Source organism: Lathamus discolor, chromosome 2 (assembly GCF_037157495.1).
Source record: "Lathamus discolor isolate bLatDis1 chromosome 2, bLatDis1.hap1, whole genome shotgun sequence".
Taxonomy (NCBI): Eukaryota; Metazoa; Chordata; class Aves; order Psittaciformes; family Psittacidae; genus Lathamus; species Lathamus discolor.
Genome location: NC_088885.1, coordinates 60,502,554 through 60,519,030, shown reverse-complemented (window position 1 = coordinate 60,519,030; position 16,477 = coordinate 60,502,554). Strand labels below are relative to the sequence as shown.

The following is a 16,477-nucleotide window of genomic DNA, read 5'->3' as shown; positions in this document are numbered from 1 at the left end:
TTCGGGGGGGGGACCAAAGGGCTGGACCCCTATGGGGGAAGGTTCACGGGCTCGAGGACTGTCCCGTGTCCCCAGCCAGAGCTTGGCAGGCTGCTGGCGGCGGGGACGGCAGCAAAATACATGTGAGGGTACAGGGAGCGCAAGGGGAGCTGGTGGCCCCCGCTCCGGGCGGTGGTGGTACGCGGATAGACCCCGCAAGTCGTTAGAGCTGTAAAGTAGGTATGCTTCATTCAGCGCTGAGGGGCATGGGGGTTACTCCTCCAAAAGCCTTTGCCACTCAGTTCGTTTATATTACATACAATGATTACCTAAACATGAGATCGCTTCACGCCTAATACATATGCAAAACCCGTTCCCGTCTAGTAGTATAATTAGGTTTCTGGCATTCGTCCCATTGGTGCGCCTGCGCAATGTTAACCCTTTACTTCCCGGTATCAGTGGCAATGGGGGGAGAGAACCGCGGCTGGGAGCCCTCGGGCCCTGCTTGGTCCCCACGGTCCCTTCCAATGTCACCGAGCGCACCCGGGGCCCGGGGCTGGTGCTCCCGGGGGCTCCGCATGCCCGGGCTGATGCTCCCGGTGCCCGGGACCGATGCTCCGCGGCTCCCCCAACCGGTGCCGCCGCTCCGCCCCTTCCCGCTGCCCATCGCGGTGCCGGTCCCGCCCTCGCCGTCCCCTTCCGGGCCCGCTCCGGCAGCCATCGCGGCGCGGGGGCCGGCGCTGTCCCGGGTGGCGGCGGTGCCCCGGGCAGAGATGCAGCGGGTAAGGCCGGGCAGGGTATCCGGGGCTGGGGGAGTGCGCCGGGGCCATTCCCGCACCCATTCCCGCACCCATTCCCGGTCCTGGCCGCAGTTCCTGCCTGGGGCTCCCGTTGCCCCCGGAGCCGGGAGGGGGGAGCGGGCTGCGGGGTGGCGGTGTGTGCGCCGGGTCCCGGGGCTGCTGCGGGACCCCCCCCCCCCCGTCGCCGTCTTGTTCTCAGGTTGCGGTGGCCTTCGAGGACGTGGCCGTGCGCTTCTCCCCCGAGGAGTGGAGGCAGCTGCTGCGGTGGCAGCGGCAGCTCTACTGGGAGGTGATGCTGGAGAACCGGGACCTGGTTGCCAGCCTGGGTAAGGATGAGCCCTACACGGAGCTCATGGGGCCCCGGGACTGAGCTGGGGTTCCGGAGGCTTGGCTGGGGTCCGCAGCCGGGTCACAGCCTGACCTGCTGAGCCTGTCCTCAGTGTGTGAGGAGTGATGGCTCCAGGTTCCCTGGCCCTGCTGCTCCCCATCCGGGTGCATCCCAGTTTGTTGCCACAGCCGGCACTGGCACCCGCAGCCCTCCCTGGACCTGCAGCCCCCCCGGCACGGCCTCTGTGACGGTGACAGTGACGCTGCTGGGGTGGCTCAAGGGACACTGAGGGTCCTCTCTTCTGCACAGTCTCCGAGTCCAAGTTTGTCTGCAAAATGGAGGCTGAGGAGGAGTCGTACGTGGGGGATCCCTGCGGCAAAGGGGGAGCTCCTGACACCTCTGCAACCTGTGAGTGAGCACTGGGACACGGGCACGGCCGGGGGCACCGGGATGGGAAGTTGGTGCTGCTGTAGCAAGTTGGGGTGAGGTGGCCACCGAGACCGGCCCCTGCCTGGTGTCCTGCCTGGTCAGGGCATCCCGCCTCGGCCCCGTGGGCATTGCAGGGATGAGGGGAGGCTGCAGGGGGACAGCACCGTGGGCGCTGTGCTGGGGTGTCCCCATGATGTGACTCCCTGTTCCCAACAGCTGCCTGGGACACGGCTGCTACTGAGGAAGACAACCGGGGATGCTGGGTCCCATGCACGGCGGAAACCAGCGTGGCCAAAGCGTGGTTGCCATCGCTCCGCTCCAGCTTGTGTGACACAGAGAGCTGGGCCGGAGCCTCCCCCCAGGGGCTGTCGGGGAGCGAGCCGGTGCCGGTGTCCGGGGCGCTTCTCATCTGTGGCATCTGCGGGCAGAGCTTCGAGGACGAGGCCCGGCTGCGCACACACCAGGGTGAGCACCTGCACCCGGCACCCTCCTACGAGTGCAGGGCCTGCGGCAAAGCGTTCCGGCACCACCGCAACCTCCTGACGCACAAGAAGCACCGGGGCCGGCACCGGCACGTCTGCACCGAGTGCGGCAGCGCCTTCTGCTTGAAAGGCGACCTGCTGCGGCACCGGGCGAGCCACGGCAGCGAGAGCAGCTACTGCTGCCCGCTGTGCGGGGACAGCTTCCTCCACAAGCGCAAGCTGCAGGCGCACCTCAAGGAGCACGCCGCCGGCAACGCCTGCCACAAGTGCCCCGACTGCAAGAAGCGCTTCGAGGACGAAGCCAGCCTGAGCCGGCACCGGGCGGCACACGGCGAGGAGCGGCCGTTCCGGTGCGGGCGCTGCGGGCGCGGGTTCAGCTGGCGGGAGAGCCTCATCATCCACCAGCGCAGCCACGCGCAGGAGCGCTCCCACAAGTGCCCCGTCTGCGGCCGCTGCTTCAGCCGCAGCGGGCACCTGCTGGCGCACCAGCGCGTGCACACGGCCGAGCGGCCCTTCTCCTGCCCGCAGTGCGACAGGTCCTTCCGCAACAAGGCCAACCTCATCACCCACAAGAGGCTGCACCGCCGCTGCCAGACCCTCACCTGCCCCCAGTGCCACCTGGGCTTCAGGTCCAAGAGCAAGCTCCTGCGGCACCAGCGGGAGCATGCGGAGTGCGATGCCGGGAGCCTCGGCGCAGGGGGCGAGCCGGCTGGCTGCCAGCAGTAGCTGTGGCTGCTATGGCGCTCAGGAGGAGTTTTATCCCGACGTGGAGGGGCCAAGGGAAGCCCCTTTGTGCCCCCAGGGCCTGACTTCGTTGATGCAAAGTGCCTTCCTCCCAGTGCCCATCCAGGATTTGCGATCCCTGTGCTCCACACCCTTTTGGACATCAGGAAGTCCCTCCAGAGCGCCTCATTTTCTCTTCAGGCCTTGGAATATCCCTCCAGGGCACTTCCCAGTTCTTCCGGTCCCACCAGTGCCCTGCCCCTGTGTGGGGGGTGTCTCCTTGTCTGCATTTAAAGTAGAAGTGAGCGATGTGAGTGTGGGGTCTGGTCTCTTGTAGCAGCACAAAAGGGCCTCATCCTGCATCGTGGCGGCAGCTCATGGCCGGAGCCCTTCACTTTCGCTCTTGGTCTCCCCCTTGGGGTGGGGCTGGAGGCTTGGAGGGCCAGATAGCACCAGACCCTGTGCCAGAACCTGCCATGGTTCCAAGGCTCTCAAGGGTGAGGATATCGCCTGTGTTCAGAGGACAGCCATGATCCAAGCGCTGGGATCCCCAGCCCCTTTGCTGGTTGTGCCCCAGTTTTGGGGTGCAGACCCAATCTGAGGGAGGAGGGTGATGCCCTGTGCTTTGCCCCTGGGCTGGAAGGAGATTGCAGCAGTTGTGGCTGGAGGCTGTGGCTCTGTGTGCGGCTCACCTCACTCCTCCCTGGCTCAGCTGGTGGCTATCACTGCCTGGAAGGTGGCTGCCCTGTGCTGCCTCTGCTCCATAGACTCATCACAGAACCATAGAATGGGTTGGGTTGGAAGGGACCTTAAAGCTCATCCAGTTCCAACCCCCTGCCACGGGCAGGGACACCTTCCACTGGACCAGGTTGCTCCAAGCCCCTGTGTCCAACCTGGCCTTGAACACTGCCAGGGATGGGGCAGCCACAGCTTCTCTGGGCACCCTGTGCCAGGGCCTCACCACCCTCACAGGGAAGAACTTCTGCCTCAGATCCCATCTCAATCTCCCCTCTGTCCGGTTAAAGCCATTCCCTCTTGTCCTGTCCCTACCTGCCCTTGGCAAAAGCCCATGGCAAGTCAACATCGGCAGGTCCCTGGGTCGATTTACCCCTGCACTGTGGCCATGAAGAATATCCCTCCAGTAAAAGCTGCCTTTTCGGAAAGCCGGGTTCGCAAACTGACCCACTGTGCTGCACCATCGTCCTGCTGCTTGTGCGGGTGGGCACCCCAGGGCTTGTGAGCCCCAGTGTGGGGTGCATGGCTGGGGCTGGGACACTGGGGTGCAGGTGACATCGGGCACAGGCTGCTGGGCCAGCAGCTCTTCCCTTGGATACTGCTGCCACCGGCTCCCCAGTCTCAGGCAAGCGTAGGTGTGTTCTAAGTCCTGGAGCACCGCAGTGTCCACGATTCCTCATAGGTTAATGAATCCCTTTGGCAGGAATGAAAGCGAAGGGGCAGCAGAGGGGGAACAGCAACTCCCGAGTGGCCTCGGGCTGGGCGTGCAGGCAGTGGAGGTGCAGGGGTGGGGTTGCTCTCCTGTTCCTCATCCTCCTCCCTTGGTGCCAGGCCTTGCCCAGGCCTTGCTCAGGGAACCCGAATGCATCCATTCTCAAGGGCTGATGGATGAGGTGCAGTTGGGCTGGATGGTCGGTGGAGGTCCCCTCAGGCTGGAATTTTCCCTTTCCCTTTTCCCCTTTCCCCTTTTTTCTTTCTCCTTTCCCCTTCCCTTTTTCCCTTTCTCCTTTCCCTTTTCTTTCTCTTTCCCTTTCACTTCCCTGTCCCCCTCGGGATGGCATCACCCTGACTCACTCCCATCCCCTCCCCACTGCTGCACACATCTGGGGCAGATAGAGCAGGGTGGGGAAATAAACACATCCGTGTGGGATTGGTGCTGCCATTCCTGGTGCCAGCGATGTGTCCCATTGCCAAGGGTGAATCAAGCATTGCCATCCTTCAGGGAATCCAAGTCCATCTGGAGGGGGGTCTTCCCTACGACTTCCCTATGTCCCCGCACCCCCGTGTCCCTCATCCCACTGCAGTCCCTCCCCCGTGCCTCCCCATGACCAGACCTACTCAGCATTCCCGTTCTGTCGCCAAGCCCGGTGCCTCGGTGCCGGTGACAGCTCCGGCTCCGGCGGCCCTGACACCGCTCCTCCCCGACCGGCGCCGGTCTCCGCCGCCCGGGACCCCGGAGCACCCTCCCGTGACACCGGGCGGGGGGGGCGGGACCCGGTCCCGGACTACGGCTCCCGGCAGCCCGCGGGGCCGCGGCCCTTTGTCTGCCGCCCCGCGCGCCGCCGCCGCCCCGGTGCGCTCCGCGGCCATCGCCGGTGAGAGCGGGGGGCGGGGACCGGGACCGGGACCGGGACGGGAGCCGTGGTGCGGGTGGGGGACACCGGGGCGGGAGGGGAGGCACTGTTTGGGGTGACCGGGACGGCGGGGGCGTCGGGGAGACAGCGGGGAGGTGCACACCGGGACAGGCGGGGGGCGCACCGGGACCGGCAGGGCGACACCGGGAGTGGGGGGCACTGGGACGGGAGGGTGGCACCGGGGAGGGGGTGTTAAGGCAAGCGGCATGTCACCGGGCCAGGCGGGGGGCACGGGGTGACGCTGGGACAAAGGTTGTGGACCCTGGGACGGGGCGGGGGCACCAGCACGGAGCGCACCGTGGGGGGAGCAGAGCAGGGGCATACCGGGAGCGGGGTAGTCCCGTGCAGGGGGGAACATGCCCCAAACCCTATCCCATTCCCGGTGAGTGCAATGCCGGGAGCGGGGTGGAGGGTGGCGGGGGTGGCACGGAGGGTGCAGGGATGTGGGGCTGCCAGCATCCCATAAGAGGAGCATCCTCCCCACGGCTGTGGGGCTGCCCCCCAGCCTTGCATCCCATCAGTGGTGTGATGGGCGCAGAGTGACAGACCCATGGTCCCAGGGTAAGGTGCCAGCTCTGTGGCTCCCGCTGGCTCCACCCACACTCACCTGAATTCCCTGCCTGGGGCTGGTCCTGCTCCCCGGCAGCCAGAGGTGAGGAACCCCGGAGCAAAGCGCTCCTGTTCAGAAAGGGCCAAACCCCATCAACCCCTGAGCACCCTGGTCCTGCTGCCCCAGTGCTTGCAGGGGTCCCTCAGCAGCACCCATTGCCCCGAGCAGGGTGTCCTTAGAGCAGGCAGGTAGCCAGGCAGGATGATGATGATGATGATGATGAGGAGGAGGAGGAGGAGGAGGAGGAGGAGCAGGGCAGCCAGCCTCCACCTCCCAGAGCCAGTGGGTTGCTCCAGTGACCCCCAGGCTGGAGAGGGCCAGGGTGCAGTGACCCTGCGTACCCAACCCATGCTGGTGCCAAGCCCCACACTGCTGTCAGGGTCCCTGTGCTGGGGTTCGCCTGCTCTGGTCCTGTACCCCCACCTTCGTGGCTGCTGGGCTGCGAGGAGCAGCCAGGGTGGCTGTTCAGGTGATGGTGGCCTGACCTGGCACCCATGTTGGAGGCCAGACCCTGGGGTTGGCATCCCCTGGACACCCAGGGCTGGGGAGGGCATTGACAGAGACTCTCCCATCTCTCCAGCAGGTTCTGGGGGACCCCAGCGATGGAGCAAGAGGAGCAGCCGTTTGGGGGGAACCCACTGGACACGAGGCTCCGGGCGATGCCCCGTCCCTGTGGCACAGGTGAGGTGATGTCCTGCAGGTCCTGGCTGCCCCAGCACCCCAGGGACATCGCAGCTCCCCGTGCCATGGGACCCCAAGGGCTGAGGTGCTGCTTGTACAGAGCCCAGCACGGTGCTGCTGCTGCTGGGGATGCCATACCCAGTGCTGGCTGCTGCCGAAGTTATGGTCAGGTGAAGGGCAGGGCAGCCGGGGGGGATGGATGGGAGTCCAGTCCCCCTGCTTCCCTCTGTGCCTGGAGGGAGCATGGAGCCCGTGGCGGCACTGCTCGCAGTGCTGGTGTGATGCAGTTTGTCTTCCTCAGGAAAGGGCTGGGATGGTGCGAAGGGTGAGATCGTGGTGAAAATGGAACCAGAGGATGAATCCTACATCGGGTGTCCCCAGGGCCTTGGGGCCACTGGCCCCGGTGTCCCTGGCACTGGTGAGCAGAGCAGGCGGCTGGGTGGGGGCCAGGAGCTCAGCAAGAGCCATGGCTCCCAGGATTGAGTCCCCTGTCCTGGGTTGAGTCCCCTGTCCCATGGCAGCTGCTCCTGGCAGCACCTTCCCTCCCTCCCTTCCTCTCTTCCACAGGCATCAAGGCTGAAGTCATTGGGAAAAGCGAGGATGAAGATGTGGCGTATGGAATTTACAGCTCCAGCTCCCTGGGGCAGGGCATGACCCCTCCTGACATGGCCTGTGAGTGGGGTGGGGGATAGGGGGGGCCACAGCCAGAGGGAATGGGGTGGGTGAGCTGGGCAGTGGGCAGCAGCCGGGCATGTACCAGGGGCAGCCACCCCTCTTGATCCCTCCAAGTGCCACTTAGGACATGGTGAACTGTCCTGTGCCAGCCTGGGGATGATGGTGACACTGTTCCACACCACCCAGGGGACGGTGACATTCTGTCCCATGGCACCCTGGGGCATGGTGACACTGTCCCGTGCCACCATGGGGGCATGAGCCTCAGTGGGTGCCCATGCGAGCCCGGCTCTGCCGTTGCTGCTGGTAGCGCTACTGGCTGGGATGTGGAGCCCATCTGTGTCACCTCTGGCCCCGCTGGCACCCACCCAGCACCGTTCTCTGCTCTCAGGCGATGCCAAGCCCGAGGTCATCATGAAGGTGGAGCCGGAGGAGCTGCACATCGGGTGTCCCGCAGGAGCTCCCAGCCACTGCGGTGGCACAGGTGAGCACTGGGGCAGCTCTGTGGGTCTGGCAGGATGGGGGGTGTTGGGTGGGTGCCTGGCTCGCTGTGCGTGGAGCAGGGAAGGGCTCCTCACTGGGGCAGGTCACCCTGATGGAAATGGCCAGGTCCTGCTGATACGGACCTGAAAGCATCATCCGGTGATGGCTTCGGCTGAAAGGTCCTTGCAGCTCCCGAGGGAGCACCAGAGGCTTCTGGATGGGACCAGAGACAGGGGTGGTGCTCTCGGCAGCAGTGCGATGCTGCATGGAGACCCCATTCCCATCCCACACTCTGGGTGATGGGGGGAGAAGGAAACTCTTCTGAGGGGTTGCAGACCCTTGTGGGTCCTTTGCGTTTGCTACCAGAGGGGCTGAGCCACACTTGGTGCAGTGCTGAGCCAGGCGTTACAAAGAGCAAAGACAAGGGTGGTGGGTGCTGCTGGTGACTGGCCCTGGCTGCAGCTGCAGGTAGGATTTCCCCTTTACATTTGCAGCTTCATTCAGCACTTTGGCTTTGGTGCCTCCTTGCCACAAGCCCGACTTGCACATGGTTTGTGGTGTCGGGGCTCCCCCTTGCCATGAGTGCCTGTGGACATGGGGAGGTGATGGCCAGATGGAGACAGCCCTGTGGGTCCCACCAGCACCTGCTGGGTCCCACCGCAGCCTCATGGGCTGCCCAGTGACCTTAGGGCAGTGTTACCACTGGCTTTCGGTGATCAGGGTCCTGGGGCTGGGGCTGCCTCCACCACAGCTCCCGCTGCACCCGCAGCCTCCATGTCCCTCTTCCAGCCGTGCCCCGGACCCAGCAGAAAGCTGCAGGGAGAGCCCGCGGTGCTACCACCAGCCATCCCGCTGAGCTGCTTGGCATGCGGGCACTGCCGGAGCATGGTGCTGCTCCTCCACAGGCGCAGGCAGACAGTGCATGTGTTGCACCAGAGGTGCGAGCACCTCCCTGGGGTCAGCAGCAGTGATGCCACCCCTGCTCACAGTGCTGCGATGGGGACAAGACGCTGGTGCCCTGATGACACGCACAGAGGGTCGGAGGGTCACGGTGGCCCCAGTGCCATGGCTGCACCGTGCCTGTGTTGATGGGTGCAGCTCTGGCGGTGACCAAGAACGTGGCTGTGGGTCCTCACAGGAGGTAACCGCGTGGTCCCTTCTCTTGGCAGGCACCGGTGGCAAGCGGCATCCCAAGGAGGAGCTGGAGGAGGCAAAACCGGGGTCATCAAAGCTGGAGCAGAGCCTGGGGGCTGCTGGGGGGGGTTCCCTGGGGCCCCGGCCCCATGTCAGCCAGTGGACGGTGCAGCAGGCGCAGGGTGCCGTGCCCGAGCTCCGGCACAGCCCGGCAGTGCCCGGGGGACCGCGGGTCACCCCCAAGCCGCGGGGGCTCTGCCTGGTGATGGACACGGCTCTGGTGGTGCCAGTGAGTGGCGCTGGGCATGTCCCGCCCTCCGCCTGCGGGGTGGGCAGCACCACGGCCCCCAGCTCCGAGCCGGCGCGGCGACCCTGCAGCCATGCGTCCGAGCGTCCCTTCGCCTGCAGTGAGTGCGGGAAGAGCTTCCAGCACCGGGGGAACCTCGTCACCCACCTGCGGGTGCACACCGGGGAGAAGCCCTTCTCCTGCACCGTCTGTGGCAAGAGCTTCAGCCAGAAGGGTGACCTGATGCGACACCAGCGCATCCACACCGGGGAGAAGCCCTTCTCCTGCACCGTCTGTGGCAAGAGCTTCTGCTCCAAGCAGACCTTCATCCTGCACCAGCGCATCCACACGGGCGAGAAGCCCTTCTCCTGCACTGAGTGCGGCAAGAGCTTCAACCGCAAGGCCAACTTCCTCACCCACCAGAAGATCCACCGTGGCGAGCGCCCGTTCATCTGTGCCGAGTGCGGCAAGGGCTTCTGTGCCAAGAAGACCTTCATCCTCCACCAGAAGATCCACGTCGGCGACCGGCCCTTCGGCTGCTCCGAGTGCGGGAAGAGCTTCAGCCGCAACGGTGACCTGACGCGGCACCAGCGCATCCACACGGGCGAGCGGCCCTTCGCCTGCGCCGACTGCGGCAAGTGCTTCAGCCACAACGGCGAGCTCATCAAGCACCAGCGCATCCACACTGGCGAGAAGCCCTTCACCTGCACCGAGTGCGGCAAGAGCTTCAACCGCAAGGGCACCCTCATCACCCACCAGCGCATCCACACGGGCGAGCGCCCCTTCGCCTGCGCCGACTGCGGCAAGACCTTCAACCTGAAGACGACGCTGATGAAGCACAAGCGCATCCACACGGGCGAGCGCCCCTTCACCTGCCTCGAGTGCGGGAAGAGCTTCAAGTACAAGGGCAACCTGCGGACGCACCACCTCACCCACGCCGTGCAGCGGGTCTACCCCTGCACCGAGTGCGGCCGCGTCTTCGCCCACAAGAAGGAGCTGACGGCGCACCAGCGCGGGCACGCCGAGGAGAGGATCCTCTCCCGGTGCCGCGAGGGAGAGCCCTTCAGCCCCTTCCTCCCCGTGCACCCGCTCCTTGTGCCCTGCACCCAGCGCCCTGTGCCGCTCTCCAAGTACAAGTAGGGGTTGGTGGCTGTGGGGACAGCCCAGCATCCTGCCCGGGGTGTGTTCTCACCAATGGAGTGGTGAGGGGAGGAGTGAGACCATCACCAGAGCCTTGGGCCTGCTGTGGGGCCAGTGGTGTGGTGGGGTCAGTGGTTTTCCCAACCGCCAGATGCCAGGGAGGAGGCGCTGCTTGGGGATGCTGCCGGCTTTTGGTAGCGCCCTGCTCTGGTAGGGAGCTGGAGCTGGTGCCCCAGCCTCACCAGATCCCCACGTCATGGCAGGGTTTGTGTTATGGCACAAACTGGTGTCCTCCACACAAGAGCTGCTGCTCAGAAACATCCCCAAAGCGAATTGTGGTGGGAGAAGTGGGGCCAGGGGTCCCCGTGCCAGGTTTTCTGTCCCTGACACTGTACAATGGGGCAGCACCAGGTGCCATAGCTGCCCACAGGATGGTGGGGGGTTAACCCCTTCCTGCCTATGTGAGGGCGAGTAAGGGGCTGGGGGGTGGCTGCTGGACACATGTATTTATGTCTCCTTTTTTATTTCCCCCTTAATATCGAAACCAATAAAAAGTGCAGCCCAACATTTAGCATTATGGGTGACAGGAAGCTCCCCATGACCCAGCAGTGTGTGCCTGCAGCCCAGAAACCAGCTGTGTCCTGGGCTGCATCACCAGCAGCGGGACCAGCAGGTCGAGGGAGGGAATGTGGCCCCTCTGTTCTGGGGAGACCCCACCTGCAGTCCTGCATCCGACTGTGGGGCCACAACATAAGAACGTGGAGCTGTTGGCAAGTCCAGTCCAGAGCAGGCCACAGAGATGTTCTGAGGGCTGGAGACAGGCTGAGAGAGCTGGGCTTGTTCAGCCTGGAGAAGAGAAGGCTCCAGGGACACCTCAGAGCAGCTTCCACTGCCTAAAGGGGCCAACAAGAAAGCTGGAGAGGGGCTTTTGACAAGGGCAGGTAGGGACAGGACAAGGGGGATGGATTTAAACTGACAGAGGGGAGATTGAGATGGGATCAGAGGCAGAAGTTCTTCCCTGTGAGGGTGGTGAGGCCCTGGCACAGGGTGCCCAGAGAAGCTGTGGCTGCCCCATCCCTGGCAGTGCTCAAGGCCAGGTTGGATGGGGCTTGGAGCAACCCGGTCTAGTGGAAGGTGTCCCCGCATCCATGGGGGTGTGTGTGCGATGGAGGAGACCCACTTCCCTGCAGCTGGATGAGGGGGAGGACCTGCTTCCCTGGGGAGGGGGTCACTGGGGTGGGCACCTGCATCCCTGACCGGCAACGTGGGGGGGCACCCCCATCCCACAGCTGGACTGGGGGGGCACCAATCCCCCCTGCGTGGGTGGGTCACCAGGGATGGGGCCACCCAGATCCCTATGGATGGAGGCAGGAAGAGCGCGCGCACCCCCCCCGCACCCCCCGGACTACACCTCCCGAGCTGCTCTGCCGCTGCTCGGGGCTGACGCACCGGCGATCCCGGCACCGCCTTTGTCCCCGCCCGCAGCCCGGCCGGCGCAGCCCCGCGGTAGGTACGGGAGGGGCGGGGGGCGCCTGGCGCCACGGGGATGGGCGCTGACACCCCCGGACACCCCCCGCCGGAAGCGGATCCCCCTCACACCCCCCGGGACCCCCCGAACCTCTCGGCCCCACTCGGCATTCCCCACTCCCAGTCCTACCCGCCCGGATCGGGACCCCCCAGTACCCCCCATCACCCTCCTGCGGCTCTCCCCGGGCTCCGGAGCCTGGTTCGGGTGTCTGGGGGTTCCTCAAATCCCATTTCCCCTGTTTCCATTGCCGTTTCCAACCCTGACACACCACGGATGATGCTCACTGGGTCACTCCCTTTGCTGGTATTCCAGGACCCCAGCACGGGGCCCACTGCTGTCGGCAGTAAGTGCCCATTGCCCCCCCTGTTTTTCCCCACATCGCTGTGCTTGGCAGGGATCAGCATCTTGGAGCAGCTACACAGGGGACTGGCATCACTGGTAGGATCTGGAGCATCCCACCACCGTCTGCCTGGATAAACATCGCCCATGAATCCATCTGCTTGTGACATGCCAGGGCCAGGCTGCTCCGGCAAGGTGGGGGTCAGGCGCTGGTGATGAACCAGCTCCAGGGCTGGGATTCCCATGGTTGGTGCCATTGGTGTGGTTGTCACAAAATGCTGGTGGCCCATGAAGCCATGGCACGGGCAAGAGTGCTCCAGCTGCTGGCCTCAAGCCTCATGTTGCAGCGCTGTGCCCTGCCTCTCTCTGGCATGGGATGCTCCGAGCTCTGCCGGTGCTGCTCAGGATGCAGGAGCCCTCAGTGCTGCCCGGCAGGATCTCGGCAGAGGTGTCCGGCCCAGCCACGTTGACCCAGTGTGGTTCCCACTGCAGATGCTGGTGACATTCGAGGATGTGGCCGTGCACTTCTCCCCCGAGGAATGGGCTCTGCTGGCTGGGTGGCAGCGGCGGCTCTACCGGGAGGTGATGCTGGAGAACTACGAGGCGGTTGCCTCGCTGGGTGAGGAGTCTCCTGGTGCTGCTGGGCCGGGCTGAGCAGGAATTCATCCCGTTGGGTGTGCGCCCTTCTGGCCGAAGGAGGCCTTTGGAGGGAAACCCAGCCATGGCTGCTGTGGCTTGAGTGCTGGCAGAGCCGTGGTGGGCATAGGGAGGGTTTGTCCTGGTGGTGCGCCGTGCGGAGAGTGGTGCTGGTGTGATGGGCTAGAGATGGGAATGGGGTGAGGATGGGATGGGAATCGGATGCAGATGGGGGTGGGATAGGATGGAGATGAAAATGGAACGGAATGGGGATGGAATGTGATGCCATGAAGATGGGGATGGGATGGAATGGGATAGAGATGGAGATGGGACAGAATGGGGTTGGGGATAGGATGGATCAGGATGGGGACGGGATAGGGATAAGGGTGTGATGGGGATGGGACAGGATGGGGATGGGATGGAATGGCTGTGGGAGGGCAGCCACAGCTGCAGCCAGGAGAGGGTGAGGAAACAGATCCGGGAGGAGCCAGGGGACACCATGGGAGCGCATGCTGTCTCTGCCGGCGCAGGCTATCTCACCGCCAAGCCGGAGATCATTGCCAAGCTGGAGCGAGACTTGACGCCGTGTGCAACATCCCTGCCACGGCGCCGGCGCCGAGCTCCTGCACCAGGTACCAGGGGCAGCACCCCCTGCCCTCAGACCCAGCAGCTCTGGTCACCAGGATGGGCTGGCATTACCCATCCCAGTGGTGACCCCACGTCTCCTCCCCAGCTGCTGGAGTCACCCCCATGCAGCCGGGGGTCCCCAGGGTGCTGCCGGTGCCCACCACCCAGCTCCCGGCAGTGCCCGAGCACAGCGGGAGGCGTCAGCGGGGTCTGTCCAGGGTGAAGCCGCTCCCCACGTGCCCCGAGTGCAACCAGAGCTTCCGGAGCCGGGCGGCGCTGGACGCCCATGCACGGAGCCACTTGGGCGAGCGGCCCTTTGCCTGCGACCGATGCGCCCAGAGCTTCCCCTGCTCCGGCGACCTTGAGCATCACCAGAAGAGCCACATCACCCGGCTGGACCCCAGTGCTGGCCCCCAGAGCCCCCGCGCCAGCGCTGAGTGCGGGAAGAGCTTTGGCAAGAGCCGGGATCTGAGGCAGCACCAGCACACGCACCACGGCCGCCGCTTCAGCCAGAAGCGCCGCCTGCTCACCCGCCAGCGCGTCCGCAATGGGAAGCGGCCCTCCTCTGCCGCAAGGGCTTCCGCAGCAGGAACACCAGCACCATCCACCACCGCGGCCACACTGTCAAGAGGGTCCTGCAGTGTGGTGGATGCGGCAAGGACTGCATCCAGGGGCAGCACCAGTGGGTGCACCGGCACCGGCTGATGGGACGTGGGAGTCCATCTCTGAAGCCCGTCCATGTGGTGGCTGAGAGAAGCGGTTTTGGGAAGTGGGGACCAGATGCTGGATGCTGGCTCACCAGAGCACCCACAACACCCCTGGCCCGTGACCCGGCACCCCCCAGAACTGCTGCTGAGCAGCCCATGTCAGCTTCCCCAGAGCACCCATGTGTGAACAGAGAGCAAATGGCAGCTCTTCCATCACCGACCGCCCTGAAGCATCCACACCCGATCCTCCTGGGAATCCTGGACAGCCGCAGTTGGTGGGGGGGTCATGGCGACCCAACCGTCTGCTGGGGTGGGGGGATGCAGTAAGCAGTTGCAGTGCAGTTGGACAGTGCATGGGGCCGGGGGGAAGCAGCTGCTTTACTTGCCCACCCCGATAGTGAGTAAAAAGCCGCTGGGTGGTGATGATGCAGTGAGCGCTGCAGCAGCGCATGCGCCTGGCTCAGGGGGGCTGGCATCCCCTCGCTCATCCCTAGATCCCTGTCTCCAGTGGAGCATGGCAAGAGGTCGGGGTCTGGTCGGGCTTCTGAGGGAGCTGGAGGGATGTGGGCTTGTCTTGGCGAGAGGTGCTGCCTATGTCGGGGTGCCAGAGCTCACCAGAACCAGCCGCGTCCCATCGCGTCCCCATCCCATCCCCATGGCCCTGCCTGATGGAGCTCCCCAAGCCCCTCGCTCCCGCTGTGGCAGCACGTGGCTGTGCCACGGTTGGCAAAAGCGATGCTGGGTCCCAGGGTGAGCAGCCCCCCTTTCCCTCCGCGGCACCCCCAACGAGCAGACCACAATTCAGCAATTGGCAGCTTTAATTGAACCTCAGCCTCGTGCCCCTTTGGTGCCCCTGGAGAGCCCTCAGCCCCGTGGGACAGGCCTGCTGAGGCTTTGGCAGGACAATGGGGAAATGACAGCCCCTGCACACCGGCACTGGGGATGGGCCCACCCCAGTCCCCCTAAACCTTTACCCCTCCCTCCCAGTTCCCCCCAAGACCCTTCTGCCCCCCTGTAGCCCTTCCTGCTCCCCGCCCTAAGCCCTCCCATGTCCCCTCCCAGTCCCTCCTGGCCTACCCTGAGCCCTCCGTAGTCCTTCCCAGTGCCCTCCTCTGTCCCACAGCCCCTCCTGGTCTCCCACTGCTCCCCCCAGTCCCCTCCTGGTCCCTTTCCATTCCCCCCTGGATCCTCATGGTCTCCCTGAACCCTCTCTAGTCCTCCCCAAGGCCTTCCCAGTCACCCCAGTCCCTTGCCCTGCCTCCCTATTACCCCTGAACCCCCCATGTCCCTCCCCATCCCTCCCTACTGCCCCCTGAACCTTTCCCATCCCTCCCTGTTTCTCCAGTCCCTCCCATTCCCACCCCCAATCCTCCCCAGTCCCTTCTCAGTCCCCTCAAGCCCCCCCGCGTCCCCCCCCCGCGTCCCCCCGGCCCCATCCCAGTCCCCCAGAGTACCCTCAGTGCCCCCCCAGTCCCTGCTGCTGGATGTGGGGGCTGTTCCGCACGTTCATTGCAGAGGGGGGCAGGCTCTGGAGCACCCTGGAGGGCTCTCAGCGGCGGGAGAAATCCCCACCTGTGGCAGAGGGGCCGGCGGTCCCGGGGTGCTGCACCCACCGAGGGTTGGGGGGGGTTGTGTGCAGGGCGTTGGGTGCTGCCCCGCAGCGGGGGGGGGGGGGGGGTGGGGGGGGGGGGGGGTTCAGGGGTGCTCACCCTGGCAGGGGCTGCACTGGCAGCTGCGGATGACGGGCAGCACCACGGGCTCGCTCCGCCCGCCGGGGCAGGGCAGCCGCAGGACGCGCACGGGGCCGGCGGGGTCCAGGCGGTAGCTGCAGCACTCGCACACGCTCTGCAGGTACGGCTCCTGCCGGGACGCGCTGCGGCTCGCACCGGCTCCATCTGCGGACCCAGCCCCGTCCCCCGCCCCGGCCCCGCTGACCTCGGCGGTGACGGTGGTGCGGGACGGGCAGTGCCCGGCGCAGAAGGAGACCTCGACGTGGCGCAGGGCGCAGGGGCCCTTGGCGATGGTGCGCAGCTCCGTGAGGCGGCGGCATGCGGCGGGCGGCTCCTCTGCGGGACGAGGCACGGTGGGGGGGACACCGCGATGCCTCAGTGCCGTGGGGTGAGGGACCCACCGTGGGATGGGGGGACCTTACCCGGCCACTCCTCCCGGCACACGGGGCAGCAGCCCCCCGGCTCCCGAACCTTCACTGTGCCCTGATGGGATGGCAGCGTCAGATCCCACCGTGGCGGACCCCCAAAACCGTATGTGACCTGCACCCATGGGACCTCCTCCCCGTGTGGGACCCCCAAGCAAGGGACCCCCTCCCCATGTGTGTCCCTGTCTTGTAAGACTCCCCACCCATGTTCCCTCCCCACAAGAGCCTTCTCCCCACACGTGCCCTCCCTAGACATGCATCCTGCCTATGAATGCTACTGCCCCACAAGTGCCCTTTTCCCTACACACATCCCTTCCTCATGTACACTCCATCCCCACATGCCCCTTCCCTGTGTGTGACCCCTGCCCA

General features: G+C 65.4%; 4 protein-coding genes across 12 annotated transcripts in view; 3 read left to right on the top strand and 1 right to left on the bottom strand.

The window, feature by feature from the left end:
* The first annotated feature begins 578 nt into the window (after positions 1 to 578).
* Positions 579 to 3,055, top strand: LOC136008194 (zinc finger protein 250-like). The gene is made up of 4 exons (XM_065667078.1): positions 579 to 761; positions 979 to 1,105; positions 1,417 to 1,515; positions 1,753 to 3,055. The coding sequence occupies exons 1-4, from the start codon at positions 753 to 755 to the stop codon at positions 2,742 to 2,744; spliced, it is 1,227 nt and encodes a 408-aa protein (XP_065523150.1). The 5' UTR covers positions 579 to 752; the 3' UTR covers positions 2,745 to 3,055.
* A 1,942-nt stretch (positions 3,056 to 4,997) lies between these two features.
* On the top strand, positions 4,998 to 10,673 carry LOC136008187 (zinc finger protein OZF-like). Of its 8 annotated transcripts, none has more exons than XM_065667057.1 (6): positions 4,998 to 5,071; positions 6,301 to 6,401; positions 6,703 to 6,819; positions 6,969 to 7,073; positions 7,465 to 7,557; positions 8,726 to 10,673. In XM_065667057.1, exons 2-6 carry the CDS (start codon positions 6,323 to 6,325, stop codon positions 10,114 to 10,116), a joined length of 1,785 nt encoding a protein of 594 aa, XP_065523129.1. In that variant the 5' UTR covers positions 4,998 to 5,071; positions 6,301 to 6,322; the 3' UTR covers positions 10,117 to 10,673. The 8 variants fall into 8 exon arrangements, with proteins under 8 accessions (XP_065523129.1, XP_065523136.1, XP_065523130.1 ...); XM_065667058.1 differs by having other exon boundaries at positions 5,015 to 5,071; positions 6,304 to 6,401; XM_065667060.1 differs by lacking the exon at positions 4,998 to 5,071 and adding an exon at positions 5,084 to 5,120 and having other exon boundaries at positions 6,304 to 6,401.
* Positions 10,674 to 11,596: 923 nt separating this feature from the next.
* On the top strand, positions 11,597 to 14,246 carry LOC136008196 (zinc finger protein 875-like). Of its 2 annotated transcripts, XM_065667085.1 has the most exons (5): positions 11,597 to 11,622; positions 12,039 to 12,178; positions 12,476 to 12,602; positions 13,150 to 13,251; positions 13,353 to 14,246. In XM_065667085.1, exons 2-5 carry the CDS (start codon positions 12,131 to 12,133, stop codon positions 13,949 to 13,951), a joined length of 876 nt encoding a protein of 291 aa, XP_065523157.1. In that variant the 5' UTR covers positions 11,597 to 11,622; positions 12,039 to 12,130; the 3' UTR covers positions 13,952 to 14,246. The 2 variants fall into 2 exon arrangements, with proteins under 2 accessions (XP_065523157.1, XP_065523156.1); XM_065667084.1 differs by having other exon boundaries at positions 11,607 to 12,178.
* A 1,165-nt stretch (positions 14,247 to 15,411) lies between these two features.
* The window catches only part of LOC136009033 (SCO-spondin-like), a 30,059-nt gene continuing 28,993 nt past the window's right edge, over positions 15,412 to 16,477 (bottom strand). Inside the window, exons 78-81 of the mRNA XM_065669121.1 lie at positions 16,106 to 16,166; positions 15,889 to 16,019; positions 15,663 to 15,813; positions 15,412 to 15,525 (exon numbers count right to left, since the gene is read on the bottom strand). Of these exons, the coding sequence (XP_065525193.1) occupies positions 15,503 to 15,525; positions 15,663 to 15,813; positions 15,889 to 16,019; positions 16,106 to 16,166 (366 nt within the window). The 3' untranslated portion in view covers positions 15,412 to 15,502. The remainder of the gene's footprint in view (positions 15,526 to 15,662; positions 15,814 to 15,888; positions 16,020 to 16,105; positions 16,167 to 16,477) is intronic.

What these genes read in the sequence shown, in the direction of transcription:
- LOC136008187 (XM_065667057.1), top strand. Translation starts at nt 6,323, where the DNA reads ATGGAGCAAGAGGAGCAGCCGTTTGGGGGGAACCCACTGGACACGAGG. An exon ending in GCCCCGTCCCTGTGGCACAG is followed by an intron (nt 6,402 to 6,702) that starts GTGAGGTGATGT and finishes TGTCTTCCTCAG; the next exon opens with GAAAGGGCTGGGATGGTGCG. An exon ending in CAGCCACTGCGGTGGCACAG is followed by an intron (nt 7,558 to 8,725) that starts GTGAGCACTGGG and finishes TTCTCTTGGCAG; the next exon opens with GCACCGGTGGCAAGCGGCAT.
- LOC136008194 (XM_065667078.1), top strand. An exon ending in GGACCTGGTTGCCAGCCTGG is followed by an intron (nt 1,106 to 1,416) that starts GTAAGGATGAGC and finishes TCTTCTGCACAG; the next exon opens with TCTCCGAGTCCAAGTTTGTC. An exon ending in TCCTGACACCTCTGCAACCT is followed by an intron (nt 1,516 to 1,752) that starts GTGAGTGAGCAC and finishes TGTTCCCAACAG; the next exon opens with CTGCCTGGGACACGGCTGCT.
- LOC136008196 (XM_065667085.1), top strand. Translation starts at nt 12,131, where the DNA reads ATGAATCCATCTGCTTGTGACATGCCAGGGCCAGGCTGCTCCGGCAAG. An exon ending in GGCCAGGCTGCTCCGGCAAG is followed by an intron (nt 12,179 to 12,475) that starts GTGGGGGTCAGG and finishes TTCCCACTGCAG; the next exon opens with ATGCTGGTGACATTCGAGGA. An exon ending in CGAGGCGGTTGCCTCGCTGG is followed by an intron (nt 12,603 to 13,149) that starts GTGAGGAGTCTC and finishes CTGCCGGCGCAG; the next exon opens with GCTATCTCACCGCCAAGCCG.